The 14,698-nt window shown below is 39.4% G+C and overlaps 1 protein-coding gene across 4 annotated transcripts in view; it reads left to right on the forward strand.

Moving 5' to 3' along the window:
* Window positions 1-7,674: 7,674 nt before the first annotated feature.
* Window positions 7,675-14,698, forward strand: part of LOC105358446 (uncharacterized) — a 38,336-nt gene continuing 31,312 nt past the window's right edge. For 2 of the 4 annotated variants that reach the window (XM_023961745.2, XM_078933945.1), the window contains exons 1-6: window positions 7,675-11,029; window positions 11,879-12,041; window positions 12,161-12,353; window positions 13,210-13,317; window positions 13,895-14,002; window positions 14,570-14,677. In XM_023961745.2, the coding sequence (XP_023817513.1) occupies window positions 10,915-11,029; window positions 11,879-12,041; window positions 12,161-12,353; window positions 13,210-13,317; window positions 13,895-14,002; window positions 14,570-14,677 (795 nt within the window). In that variant the 5' untranslated portion in view covers window positions 7,675-10,914. The remainder of the gene's footprint in view (window positions 11,030-11,878; window positions 12,042-12,160; window positions 12,354-13,209; window positions 13,318-13,894; window positions 14,003-14,569; window positions 14,678-14,698) is intronic. The other 2 variants (XM_023961758.2, XM_023961755.2) reach the window with 2 other exon arrangements.

A 14,698-nucleotide genomic window follows, 5' to 3' on the forward strand; every position in this document is an offset into this window, starting at 1 on the left:
AATCTAAAACTAAACGGGTCAAACGTTGACAAAGAAGCCGTCCTACAAGCACACGTCATGGTAAAGATCATCAAAGGACAAATCCATCAAAGATTTGAAAAAGGTCAAAGATCAAACTCTGCATTCAGCAATAATTTGATGAATGTGTGGAGGACTCCCCAGCTGGATCGGTCAGTAAAAATGGAGATGATTGCATTAGGACACATGAAGGACAGCACACATGGACAGAAAGAGTGCTTGATAGAAGCTCCCAGTCTTCTCTGCTGCTGCTTTGACTCTTCAATGTTCAGGAAACTTTGCAGAGCTCCAGGCTCTGGGAGAGGAAAAGCAATGACAGCAGAGGATTTCACTAAGACCTGACCTCAGTGACACGACTCCAGATGATCATCCAAACCAACTACTCAATCCCAAACACTAACAAGCCCGTCTTAATGGAGCATCTGTTCAGAAAGAAGCTTTTTAGACGTAATTTCTCCGCTTTGTCCTGTAGGAGGCGCTCCTGAACTGCAGTCCAGCTTTGGCTTGGATTGGATTGGATGGTTGGATTCCTCTCCCTGCAGAGTCTGGATCTTTCCAGGTCCGTTTGTCTGCTTTCTGCTCAGAATCCCTTTTTCCTCCTAAAAAATAAACCTGACAGGAAATGTTGGACTAAGACGGGAGCAGCAGTTTCTGGAAAAAGGGAATTTACTCTGGGAAAAGGCCCAGCTTTTATATGTCAGAAAGTCAGAGTGTGTCTGATTTTAGAAAAAGACCCACAAAGAAAAGAGAGTTTCCTGTGGAGGGTCTGGAAAAGTTGTAGAAATGCTGAGAGTGTGTCTGTCCACAGGAGAACTGATCCATGTGACAAAGGTCCTTTCTGTAAAGACTGAGGTCAAAGTTTGTCTTGAAGGAACATCTCTGAGTTCTGGAGGATTCACTTCAGAGAAAAGCCTTTTTCTGTGTAGAATTGGCTAAATGTTTTCATCAAACTAATCTGAAAACTAGATGAGAATTCACAACAGGAAACACATGCAGGAAAATATTTCAGCTGCAGTGAACTAGAAAAAGTGATTATTGTGGGACAAAATGTTTAAGAAATCTTTGAAAACGACAGAAATTCCAACTTTTCCTCCAGCCTAAGCTTGTGTATGTTCAAGCTCCGCCCCCAGCAGCATCTTATTGAGCCCCCTGCTCAAACATGAGGCCACTGGGGAATTTTGAATAAACCAGTACATTTGAAGGGAAAAAAAACTCTCCATGTTTGAAAACAATCAAACACTCAAACAGGAATAGAAAACAACATTTGTCAGGAAATAAATAGACTGATATGATGCTAATTGTTCATTATTTTCCTTGCTGGAGTTTGGTGAATTTAACTAGGATCTCAATGTTTTCCATTTCAGTAAAAATGAATAGAATAGAATGCCTTTAGTGTCACAATACAGATGTACGATTCCTATCGCACGCACATACAGTGAAATGAGAGCTGATCGCTGTTCAAAGCAGACATGCATAAGAAAAGGAATTTCACACAAAAATGTACAATTTACAAAGTACCAAAAATGTTCAGTAAAAAGAATGTAGCTAAAAAGTTCTACTTTCCACAGTGAGGTAGTTATTGTACTAGCTATGCCCATGATAGCAGAGATATATAGTACATAATGAGAGAGAGAGACATGGGTGTGTTTGTGTGTGTGTGTGTGTGTGTGTGTGTGTGTGTGGGTGTGTGTGGGGGGGGTGGGGTGGGTGTGTGTGTGTGTGTGTGTGTGGGTGTGTGTGTTGGTATTCGTCACATCATGGGGACATCGATCTGTTTACACAGTCACGGAATGGGGACCAATTGCGTAGTGGGGACCAAAATCCTGGTCCCCATTAAGATAACTATTCAAAATAGCTTAAAAAGCATTTTTTAAGGTTCCTGTGCAATTTTTAGCTTAGGCACAGAAGTCACATTTTTTCATATGTGTGAGTGTGTGAGTTTTGCTCACTGATGCCTCTAGTGTCTTTCCTATGGTATTGCAGTCAGCGGTTCACACACACACAGTTTTCCTAATATAGTCTAGCACCGCCCACTTCCTCGTCCCCACTTATACGGTTCATTTAGTGTGAATCTTGTAGTTTAATTATTGAAAAATTAGTTCTTTTCTTGATTTTCTTTGTGATATTTTACTGTCCAAATTAACCTACCATTAAGACGGCAGACTGTCAATTTCTTATTGGGTGGGTCAATCTAAAAAATCAGCAAGAGATCAAAGACATTTGTCCTCTATTGCAGTGGTCTCAAACTCACAGCCCGCGGGCTATTTGCGGCCCCCCAGATGATATTTTGCGGCCCCTGCCTTAATATGAAAGATTAATGTTGGTGCGGCCCGCCAGTTTTGTATGAATTACACTTTTTCAGTGTTGTGTGTGGAGCTGACGAACCAACCAATCACAGTGGGGTATGTGACTCTTGGAGGCGTGACATTGACCTGGCTTGAAGCCCCCAAGGTCAATTGAGTTTGAAACCCCTGCTCTACTAGAAGCACTTTTGCAGCCTACCTCATCAGAACTTCTATTTTATCCACAAAATAATGTTCCTCCTACATTTGACATTATGTCATGGATAGGGATGGCTATCGTTAAGGTTTTAATGGTACTACTACTCTTATTTATACTGCTTATCGATCCGGTATTCTAACGATACTCTTATCGATACTTTGAGGATGAAAAATGAATAAATAAATGACAAATTAAGAACATAAAGCTTTTTATTTCCTCACTATGCAACTTTTTTTCACAAAACATTTTTACCTTATACATGATGATGTTACAAAACAAACCTGGACTGCACGTCGATGTGTTAGACCAGGTTACCATGACAATCTTAGAACATGATAGGTATTTTACAAAAAACACAGAGAGCCACAGCATTCAGACCATTTAGCTCTTTCCACCATTGTATTTCTTTGGTGGTGTTCCTGCGTGTGCTTCGTTGTCTTGTGTGTGCACAAGACCACCGATAATTTACCTCCATCTGGGGCTCCTCACAAGATCTCACACCCTGGGGTCAAAATGATCACAAAAATGGTGAGTAGAAATGCCAGAACCACAGGAGGGGGACCTAGTGAAAAACCTGCAGAGAGCTAAAACCAAAGTAACAAAGGCTACCATCAGTATCACACTATGCCGCCAGGGACACAAATCCTGCAGTGCTAGATGTGTCGCCCTGCTAAAGCCAGTATATGTGCAGGCCCATCTAAAGTTTGCTAGAGAGCATTTGGATGATACAGAAGAAGATTGGGAAAATGTCCTGTGGTCAGATGAAACCAAATTAGAACTTTTTGGTAAGAACTGTACTCATTGCATTTGGAGGAGATGTGGCAATGTGAGCTCTTCAGGCACACTAGGATAAAACCACTAATGGCCTAGAACTCCCCTAAAAACAGAGCTGTTTACTCAAAAACCACACAAAAAAAGAGAGTAAACCTCCACTTGCATACAAGTTACAGTTTCAGGCAGCTCTGAAACAAAAAACAAAGCATTAGCCACTTATTGGCATACAAACCCAGTAAAACCAATAATCAACCAATTAAAAACAACATAGCCAGTATGCTTTTTAAAGATAGATTCTCACGGAGATAGGTAGAAATGACATGAATCCCAGGGGCACCTGCGCAGCCACGTGACCAGCTTCACAGTGGGAGAGGAGACGCCGCTACTCAGCGGCTGACCCAGCAGGACGGTGGTACAGATTTATTTATTTTTTTAACCTTTATTTAACCAGGAAAGTCCCGTTGAGATTAAAAACCTAAGAGAGTCCTGGACAAGCGGCAGCAACTAAAATACAGTTACACAATTACAAAGAGCAAAATAACGGGAAATAACAAACCGATTATGAAAAACAAGTGCATGTTATGGAGTCAGCCTTGAGACTTCCCAGTTTAAATTTAAAAGCATTCAAGGAAATCAACTCAATCAAGTTCCAGTCCTTCTGCAACATGTTCCATGCATAAGGTGCAGAGTGGACAAAAGCCTTTTTGCCCAGTCCGGTGCGAGCAAATGGAACAGAGAGCAACACATGATCATGTGAACCAAGATAATAAGAATTAGCCCTTCTCTGTGACAGTAAGGAACATATGTAGGTCGGCATTAGTCCAAGCAGTGCCTTATAAATAAAAAGTGTACCAATGACTCCTCCTACGTATGGCCAGGGCAGGCCATCCCACTCGAGAATACAACTCACAGTGATGTGTCATTGTTTTACAGTTAGTAATGAACCTCAGAGAAGAATGATAAACCATGTCAATCATTCGAAGACATTGAACTGAAGCATTCATTTAAAACAGGTCTCCATAATCCTTCACAGAGAGGAAAGTCACAGCTACAAGTTGCTTCTTTACTTTAAATGAAAAACACAGCTTGTTTCGAACATAAAAACCCAATTTTAGTCTCAGTTTCTTGACAAGATTCTCCACATGAGGTTTAAAAGTGAGGGAGTCATCAATCAATACACCAAGGTATTTATACTCATGAACGACCTCTATGTTGTTTCCTTCAAGAGTGGACACAGTGGGAATTGTATCAGGCATCTTCTTACAATTAGAAAACAACATAAGCTTGGTTTTATCAGCAATGAGAACTAATTTTAGTTGAAGTAAAGATTGCTAGACAGCACCAAAGGCTTTCTGCAAGGATTCAATGGCCGATCAAGAATTGTTCCACAGCAATAAATAACTGTGCCATCAGCATAAAAATGTATATTAGCATCAGATACATTTAGCCCCAAATTATTGATATAAATAATGAATAGGAGGGGACCTGATATAGAACCCTGTGTAACTCCCCTGCGGACAGTAACACATTCAGAACATAGACCTTCATATTTAATGCACAGGGTTCTATTACTCAGATAATAAGAGACCCAATCAACTGCTTGCTCTGACAATCCTGACCGAAGAAGTCTTCTCTTTAAAACACCATGATCGACAATATCAAATGCTTTTGACAGAACAATAAAAAGCGATGCACAATATTGTTTCTTGTAAAGAGCAACAATAATTCATTTATCACCTTCATTGCAGTTGTTCCAGTGCTATGTTTTTTTCTAAAGCCTGACTGATATTTTTGCCAAGATTGAATTGGAAAATAAAAAGTCTTTTAATTCCTCACTTACAAGATATTCAAGAATTTTGCACAATAGTGATAGATTAGATATAGGTCTGTAAAGCTAAAATTGCTGGGTCACCTTTGAAATAAAGGGATAACAAAAGCTGATTTCCAAATTGATAACAAGATAACAAGCTGCGCACATTTAGATGGACAAATTTGAGCCCTGACATGGCTTTAAAGTCGGATGGTGTCTGTGTACACTGTAGCTCAGGACCAGGGTTAGGTTGCACATTGCCAGACAGAAGTAAAAGCAAAACAATCAAAAACGGTGCCTCATTGCCTTACATTTTGAGTCTGTCTTGTGGGAGGATGATACCAAACAAAGTCTCTTGTTTAAAAAATGCAAAGCTAGAACACTTTGAAGTTTAGGTAAATCTCTGGGCAGAGCAGATGATAAATTCATGTCCTGTGCCAGGTGAATTGGTAGTTGCGCAGGTTGAACAGCAGGATTAGCTTGAGTGTATCCATGACCAATGTCCCACAGGCTAAATGCATTGTTAGTAGTTCTCACCCAGGGATGATAACTCAACCCCAGGTCCCACACAACCAGGAAACAAAATAAAGTTGTAACTTATGCCATTGTCCACAACTTAATGTTGACTTTGAGTGATTGGATATTAGAAGCAGCACAGACCTCAGAGTAGTACAGAAGGCTCCAGCTGGCAACACAGGTCCCAGAGTGACGTAGCAGACTCAAGTCAGTTAGCACAGGCCCCAGAGGGATGTAGCAGGCTCAAGCTGGTTAGCACAGGACCCAGAGCGAGGTAGCAGGCTCAAGCCAGTTAGTATAGACCCCAGAATGATGTAACAGGCTCAAGCCAGATTAGTTCAGGTCCCAGAGTGAATGCAGCAGGCTCAAGCCGGTTAACACAGGTCCCAGAGTGATGTAGCAAGTTCGAGCCGGGTGGCACAGGCCCCAGAGTTAGGTAGCAGGCTCAAGCCGGTTTGCACCAGACCCACAGTGAAATAGCAGGCTCAGGCTGGGTGGTACAGGCCCCAGAGCAAGTGAGGCAATTCAAAATCACAGGGCAGCTCACAAAACAGGGTAGTAGTATAGATCCACAGTCCACAAATATATCAGATGATAAAACAGAATTGCCACGTTTTCAAAAATAAAAATGCTCTAAAATCGATTAAAACTGGGAAAAACTGGAGAAAAACAGACAGACATAAAACAGGCATAGGACTTGCTGCTGCCATCTTGGATTGATGGGACAAACACGTGAAGCATCTGCAGTTAATCCCGACAAAGGCCACAAGACCCATAATAAGCAGTAGCTGGTTCTGCACCAAAGACCAAATCAGTGCTGTGATATCATCTGAAGGAAGCTATGGGAAGCGATGCGGTCCATTCCTATTCACCTTTTTTTCTAGTCACATGGAGATCCGCTGTGCAACAACAAATTGTGATTACCACTGCACTGCACCGACAGAGAAGCAGAAACCCGAAGGAGAGAGGCAGTCTCAGCCAAAGTTGATGGCGAGCCCGCTCAGTCACATTTTATAGGTGGCCAGATGCTCATTAGCAGCACCAAGATGGGAGTAACTACACCTGTGCTGAAACTCAATTAGCTCATCCTGCTACACTGAGTTGCATCCAAAGAACACCCTCAAGTGGCCTGAATCCTGTTTATCCACAATCGTTTGTTAACATAAATGGACAGTCCTCTCATTGCATTTGAGTTACCTATGGAGTCCCACTGGGCTCAATTCTTGGACCGATCATGTTTATGCTTTACATGGTGCCCTTGGAAAACATAATCAGGAAGAACAATATTAATTTTCACTGTTGTGTGGCTGATAAGCTGTTTTGTTAATCCATTAAACCTGATCAGAATGGCCATATAGAGAAACGAAATGCCTGCATCGGTGAAATCAAGACCTGGATGACAATTAATTACCTCCTCCTAAACCTAGAAAAAAACTTAGGTCATAGTACAAGGTCCTAAAAACTTCAGATATGCTCTATCTGATCAGATAGTCTCCCTGGATGGCATAAATATAGCCAACAATTCCAAAGTTAGAAACCTAACTTTGACCAGGATTTATCGTTTAAGGCTTAAATATCACAGGCTAGTAAAACTGCATTCTTTTCCCCTGTGCAATATCAATAAGATCAGACATATAGTATCCAAATGTAATGCTGGAAAGCTCATCCATGCATTTGTTTTGTCTAGGCTGGATTACTGTAACTCTTTGCTATCAGCGTGTCCTAAAAGTTTCTTAAAAAGTCTTTAGCTTGTTCAAAATGCAGCAGCAAGATTGTTAGCAGGAACTAGCAGAAGAGTGAAGCTAACATATTACTCCTAAAGGAGTAATATGTTAACTTCACTTCCCTGGCTCCCAGCCGTACCCCAACTTCATCTGGATGAAACCTCCATATGGACTATTTAAACAGGTAGTTGTAGAGTAAGATAAGCTAATTCTTCACTAAGAGTTCTGGTAAATCGCCTGTCTGTCCAGGCAAAGGACGGAAGTCTGTCATACAGCCAAACCATCAGCAAAATCCAGCCAAGCCAAAGACCCACTCCGATCTTCTTTTGATCTTTTTTTTAAGCATTTCCAGTGTTTTTTAATGATTAGTATGCAGTTTTTAGCCAAAATTTAAAAAGTCATTTTCTAGGGGATAGTTTTGCAGAACCGGCACAATTTCTTTAAACTTTTACCTCTGAACTGTGGGCGGGATTGTTAGCATGAAATAACCCCGCCCTCCCTGTGACTGAAAAGCTCACTGTTTTCATACATTCTCCTGCTAGCTTACAGCCCCTCACACCTCCAACGTAACCCTTGTGTTATCCTAGGCACTTTAACATTGGGAATGGGTCATCTAGACCCACTAGACAGTGCGCTAAACCTTTTTTCTTCAATGATTTGTGATCTTCACTGGTGTCCATGGATTACGTGAAATCTTTCCACCTTTATCTACTTTTGTCATGGTAGGAAGAACACGTCAGTGTAAGGGTGTTGTCATCTAAGATAGCACAAGGGTTAAGGGTTTTTTCCTTACTGAGAAGGTGGGGATATGTCTATATAAGTCCTAGTCTGTTTAGTTTAGCCATTACCTATTGAATTCTATGACTTTATGCTCTTTATGATTTCATGTTTAGTATACAAATACCAGTGTGAAGCCTATTGAGTTTAATACTGTTGTAATATTGGGCTATAAAAATAAAGTTGAATTGAATTGAAAATCTTTGAAAGGGGATTGAAAGTCTCAACCCCGAAACATCACAACTTCTAGAGATCTGCATGGAGGCCAAAACACCAGCAACAGTTTGTGAAACTCTTGTGAAGACTTAAAGAAAACAATGTCGTGCTCCACAATCATCCCAGAGCCTTTACCTTGTTTCCCTCTGATTCTACTGTGCCATTCCCAAGTTCAATCAAGCTCGTCATCTGTATCTTTTTCCTGCTGTACATTTTGCCTCCACGTGGATCTATCAGCGCCAGATCACTTTTGTTATTTCTCTTCATTCCAGCAGTACTTCCATGATAATCAATAGCAGGAGTTTAATGTCCATTCAGTATTTGCCATGAAGGCTGTAGAAAAAGAAGAGATGAAGCTTCATTAATCCCGAAATTACAAAGCGACCAGCTGCTTCCATTCAACACATGCAATAAAAGAAAAAAGAAAAATAAATCCATACCAAACCATTAAAATCTATTGGTTAAAAATATTAATAGATTTAAAATATATAATAAATCCATAACATATTCAGATATTAAAATCTACTACAGTAAAACCATTAAAACTGATCTAGTTCACACTGATCTGTAAATATTAGACCTCTGCTGAATACACTCTTCTTCCCAGTGAAGGTTTGGTGCTGCAGTTGTGAGGGATTGGTCACAATGGCTCTGAACTTGAAAGAAATCCTCTGCTCAGCCACGTCCTCCACTGGGGCAGTTTCAGTCCTACCATGGAGCTGGCCTTATATATTAATTTATTCATCCGGGAGATGTTCTTCTTACTGGTGCTGCACCAGCACACCGCAGCCTGGACTGGCTCTTCTTGTATAGGTGGTCCAGTCTAGCTTGTTATCCAACAAGACCCACAGGTACTGTACCATCTCCATGCTGTCTCCCTCAATATATCTGGTTTGAGGTGTTTGAGGCTTTTTTTGAAGTCCAGGATCATTTTTTGGTCTTCTGGATATTCAGCTGCAGCTGATTCTTCCTCCTCCAGGCCTCAAAGTCCTCCACAAGCCGCCTGTCCACCCCCACCTCCACCCCTTGATGCAGGCCACTGTATCGCCTGAAAACTTCTGCAAGGGAAAAGTAGCCCTTAGAGGACTGATAGTTAAGAATTCATTGAACAAAGGTAAGAGTTTTTGATTCAGAAATCAAGATGAAAGCAGAGTATAATGGACCCATAAGAAAAGGAGAAAGACACTGCAATACAATAATACCACAAAGACGTTTCCCACATAAGTAAAAAAGAAGAATAAATAAAAAAAGAATAAATGAAGGTGATTTTCATATTGGATGAAACATTATTTAACAAAACCATACAGGTTAAACAATGTTTCCCAAATCACATCTATGTTTTTTTTTTTTAAAAAGTGTTAATGTTACATGTTTCTTTTGAACACTATGGGCAAATGATGAAGAGACACGTCTTGTCTTCTGACTGTAAAGCTTTATTCACTTATTTGCCAACTGAATAAGGAGGGCAAAATCACCATAGACATACAGAATAGTCAGCTGCAAAGCCTATTGGGTGTGAAGCCCAAAGGTAAGGAGGGTAACACCACAACTACAATATTAAATATCAATTTTTCAGAGCTCCTAAAATACAGAGATATTTCATTTATTGTAAAAATATGAGTAAATTAATTAAGTTTCAACGATTGTAGAGTAATTCAAGCAACGTATATGTTTTGCTCGCGCTTTAAAACAGTCACGTGACCCACAGAGCTCGCGCAGGTGCATCGTGATGGGAGGCAAGATGGTTTCACGGGAGTAATCTTCCTCAAAAAGTTGGAGCAAGACACGGTAAAAAGCGCTTTAATTGCTATTTTTTAATCATGTGCTTTGCTGGTACGCATTATTTGAAGTTGTTTTTGACGAACTGGTCAGGTTTCCCTGTTTTTCAGTGTTTCTGCCGTGTTTTTCATGTCAGAAAAACTTTGCAGATATTAGCTTAAACTTAATAGGTGGCCGCGCGACTCGTTCGAAAACGGGACATACGCTGCACATTTCCTCTCTGTTCGTTTCTGCTTAAATATTTGTGAGGAAACGGGTTTACTGTGGGTGCCTTTTTCCCCTGCACGTGCGACGAGCCGACATTGGAGCATTAATTACGTCAGAGCAGGCGAACACCTGTGTCGCGTTGACGCTCAGTAGGGATGAAATACACAGACGACGCTGCGGATATGATTTGTGGGGACAAACTGTCCAAAAATGAGCAGCTGAAAAGATGATCTGCTGAAGGCCTGCAGTGATGAGCCGCTCCGCGTGAGTGACGGAACCCGGCCGCAGACAGTAGTTCAGAGGATTGATTTAAAACGCGCATGAAACGTAAGTCAGCAGAACTCCGTTTTAATCAGAGAGATCGAGCTGTAGACTTAACGTGTTACAACAGAGGATAAAGTTCAGCAAGTCAGCTTGTAGTTCCCTGTATCCCTCTTACTCTTTAAAAAGTGGATTTGGTAAATATAAATTGTTATTTATACAAGTTTGTGTTGAACTAGGTATGTGTGAAGTGATGTGATTTGTGTAACAATCTTTTGCTGTGCAATACCTAGGATGCATGAAAAGACAAATTAATCACTATTGTCTCTCATGCAGTTTAGAATGGCACCACGCATTAGCCCGCAGAAGGATGCAATGCATCATGTTATCACAAAGACTGACAAAACAGGAAAACTAGAGGTGAAGTTCATCAATGCAGTTAAAGGTGAGGATGTGTTCTTTGAACTTGTGTTATGTTACCCTGGCTCACACTGCATCCAGTGACCACTGCTCCGCTGCAGTCATCGGAGCTATGGCAGATGACTCGCATTGGCTAAAGATGGCTGCAGTCCTGCTACAGCCCAGGCTATATCCTTTTTGTCATCCTTATAAAAAGCATGAACAGTATCATAAAGGATGGGGTAGTTCTGGACCTCTGTGATCAGCCTCTCATTGTCCATGCTGTTAAATTACCAAAATGACGCGGTACCACACCCTTTGTGACCTTGTGTCAGCATAAATTTACACATAGTGTGTACAAGTAAATAGTTTTTATTTTGAAAAATGTACTGGATGCACTGTACACTCGCTCGCATGAGTTACGGTTTAGGTAGTTTTATTTGAGCTCTGGGTCGCTCTGGCGTTCGGCCAAAATTTTAAGCCAACAGCACGGATTTGAATTGCAGGAGAGGCCAGACCGGACTGGATGCTGTGGGAGTGCCTCTCGCACTTTTTAAGTTCCGAAAAGACTCCGGCGACTGCACCTCCGCTTTATTACATGCAGTGTGAGCCCATGGTTACTTTTTAAACAGAGCTGCTCAATCCTGGTCATGGAGATCCATCACCCTGCCTGTTTTTTAGCCCCTTACTTTTTGATGCTCATCCTGATTGAGGGAGCACACCTGTTCTAGGCAATGAGCAGCATGAAATACAGCTAGAATAAACAGGCAGGGGGGTTGATCTTCAGGATTAGGAAGCCTTGTTGACTTACAAGATGTGTCAGTCACATAATGATCATCTCATTAAAGGCCTTTTCATCAACTGATTTTTATTTTTATTTGTTTTGGTTTTACAGGGCGTGGTGTATTTGCTACACATCCATTCAACAAAGGAGATTTTATTGTGGAATACAGAGGTGACATGATAAATGAAAAAGAATGTGAAAGAAGAAAAAGAGTTTACCATCATTCCTGTGCAACTTTCATGTTTGCCTTTAGATGGAAGGAGAAAATATGGTGGTATGTTTAGAGTTTGCATAATATTTATGGATCAGTATTAATGGAGATGACAAATGTTAGCTAAAATTATATCCATTTTCTATGTTTGGTGTGAAAAAATGTATTCTTTTTTTTAACAGCATTGATGCCTCTAGAGAAGATGGCTCTCTTGGACGGTTTGTTAACGATGAGCACAGATGCCCAAATAGTAAAATGAAAAAAATTGATGTGAATGGAGTGCCACACCTTTGTCTATTTGCCTTACACAACATTCAAGAAGGAGAAGAAATTACATACGACTATGGAGGCAATGACTGCCCATGGAGAACAAAGGTATTCTGCATTACTTACTAGAGGTGGCTCCAACTACAGCATTTGTAAATTTATATTATTTGTAAAAAAAAAAAAAATAGGGGTTATAGCTTAAAAAAACATATATGAAACAGTTACTAGATATAGTAATTAGACTAAACCTAGCTCTAGAACGGTTTCACTGTTAATTTTACTCATGCACCCTCTCTACTTGTACTCTAAACTTGAAAACGTGTTCTAAGCCACTCTTTCGTGAACCATACTAAACATTTTTCTAGAATGAAACTTTAAAGTGGAAACAAGGCAAGATTTCCTTAGTACATTTACATGACTTAATTTATGTATTCAAAGTAATTAAAAGCCTTACACACAATTTGAGTGGATACTGTGAAGGGCGTGTGTGAAAAGAGTTAGGACTTTATTCGGGACTGTTTCAAACAAATGTTTTAAGTTATTTATCTGTCAAGTTTATCCATTTCCTACAGTGAAAATAATTAGTAATTACATTTTATTTAAAAATCATATAGTTCTTTGTTTGCGTTTGACTTTAACAAAGTCCCCAAAAGACAGGTTTCTGTTACACAGTTTGACAAAATAATATGGGGGATGGTGTTGAAAATAGCGGGTCCCCATTATACACAAGTATTTGTTTAAAACACAATACTTTGGTTAAAATTTTTACCAATTTTCTCAATATCTAATTATTAAAATCATTCATATTTCTATTTATTGAGTCATATATTTATTTATTCATTGTTTTGTTTTTTTAAATATTCAGCTTTATCAATCATTATACCTTAGATTATAGACTATTTAGTTAGTTTTTAGTCCTCAATTCTGTTTAAAAATCTTTTGTAAATATATTTTCATCTTATAGTCACCAACAGATGGTCTTCACATGGATGCAGTGGAACAAGGCAACCCTGTAACACTGCCAGAGATCCAGACAGATGATGCCAGTGGACTATGCAGCTCTTTCCTTCAGGTACAGCTCTGTTTGTGTTTAGATTGTAATTTGAGAGTTCCTTAGACCTTTTTTGCTCGCATTTGTGAAATATCTGACCAGTTAAGAGGGTCTAACCAGCTGATGTGTTCTGTTATATTTGAGTAAAAGTGGCTATCTACAGATTTGGATTATGCAATTTATAAATGGTCGTTGATGGAACATTTGTTGTGATTTTGAACATTTAGACCTGTAGGTTTTTGATTTTAGTTTGAATTTAGTTTTGACTCTGACGACGTCCCCAAAAGACAGGTTTCTGTTACACAGTTTGAGGAAATAATATGGGGGATGGTGTTGAAAATTGCTGGTCCCCATTATACACAAGTATTTGTTTAAAACACAATACTTTGGTTAAAAAATTTACCAATTTTCTCAATATCTAATTATTAAAATCATTCATATTTCTATTTATTGAGTCATATATTTATTTATTCATTGTTTTGTTTTTTTAAATATTCAGCTTTATCAATCATTATACCTTAGATTATAGACTATTTAGTTAGTTTTTAGTCCTCAATTCTGTTTAAAAATCTTTTGTAAATATATTTTCATCTTATAGTCACCAACAGATGGTCTTCACATGGATGCAGTGGAACAAGGCAACCCTGTAACACTGCCAGAGATCCAGACAGATGATGCCAGTGGACTATGCAGCTCTTTCCTTCAGGTACAGCTCTGTTTGTGTTTAGATTGTAATTTGAGAGTTCCTTAGACCTTTTTTGCTCGCATTTGTGAAATATCTGACCAGTTAAGAGGGTCTAACCAGCTGATGTGTTCTGTTATATTTGAGTAAAAGTGGCTATCTACAGATTTGGATTATGCAATTTATAAATGGTCGTTGATGGAACATTTGTTGTGATTTTGAACATTTAGACTTGTAGGTTTTTGATTTTAGTTTGAATTTAGTTTTGACTCTGACGACGTCCCCAAAAGACAGGTTTCTGTTACACAGTTTGAGGAAATAATATGGGTGATGGTGTTGAAAATTGCTGGTCCCCATTATACACAAGTATTTGTTTAAAACACAATACTTTGTTTAAAAATTTTACCAATTTTCTCAATATCTAATTATTAAAATCATTCATATTTCTATTTGAGTCATATTTATTTATTCATTGTTTTTTTAAATATTCAGCTTTATCAATCATTATACCTTAGATTATAGACTATTTAGTTAGTTCTTAGTCCTCAATTCTGTTTAAAAATCTTTTGTAAATATATTTTCATCTTATAGTCACCAACAGATGGTCTTCACATGGATGCAGTGGAACAAGGCAACCCTGTAACACTGCCAGAGATCCAGACAGATGATGCCAGTGGACTATGCAGCTCTTTCCTTCAGGTACAGCTCTGTTTGTGTTTA

The sequence above is a fragment of the Oryzias latipes genome, chromosome 2 (assembly GCF_053564925.1).
Source record: "Oryzias latipes strain Hd-rR chromosome 2, Olatipes_Hd-rR_3.1".
NCBI classification, from domain to species: Eukaryota; Metazoa; Chordata; class Actinopteri; order Beloniformes; family Adrianichthyidae; genus Oryzias; species Oryzias latipes.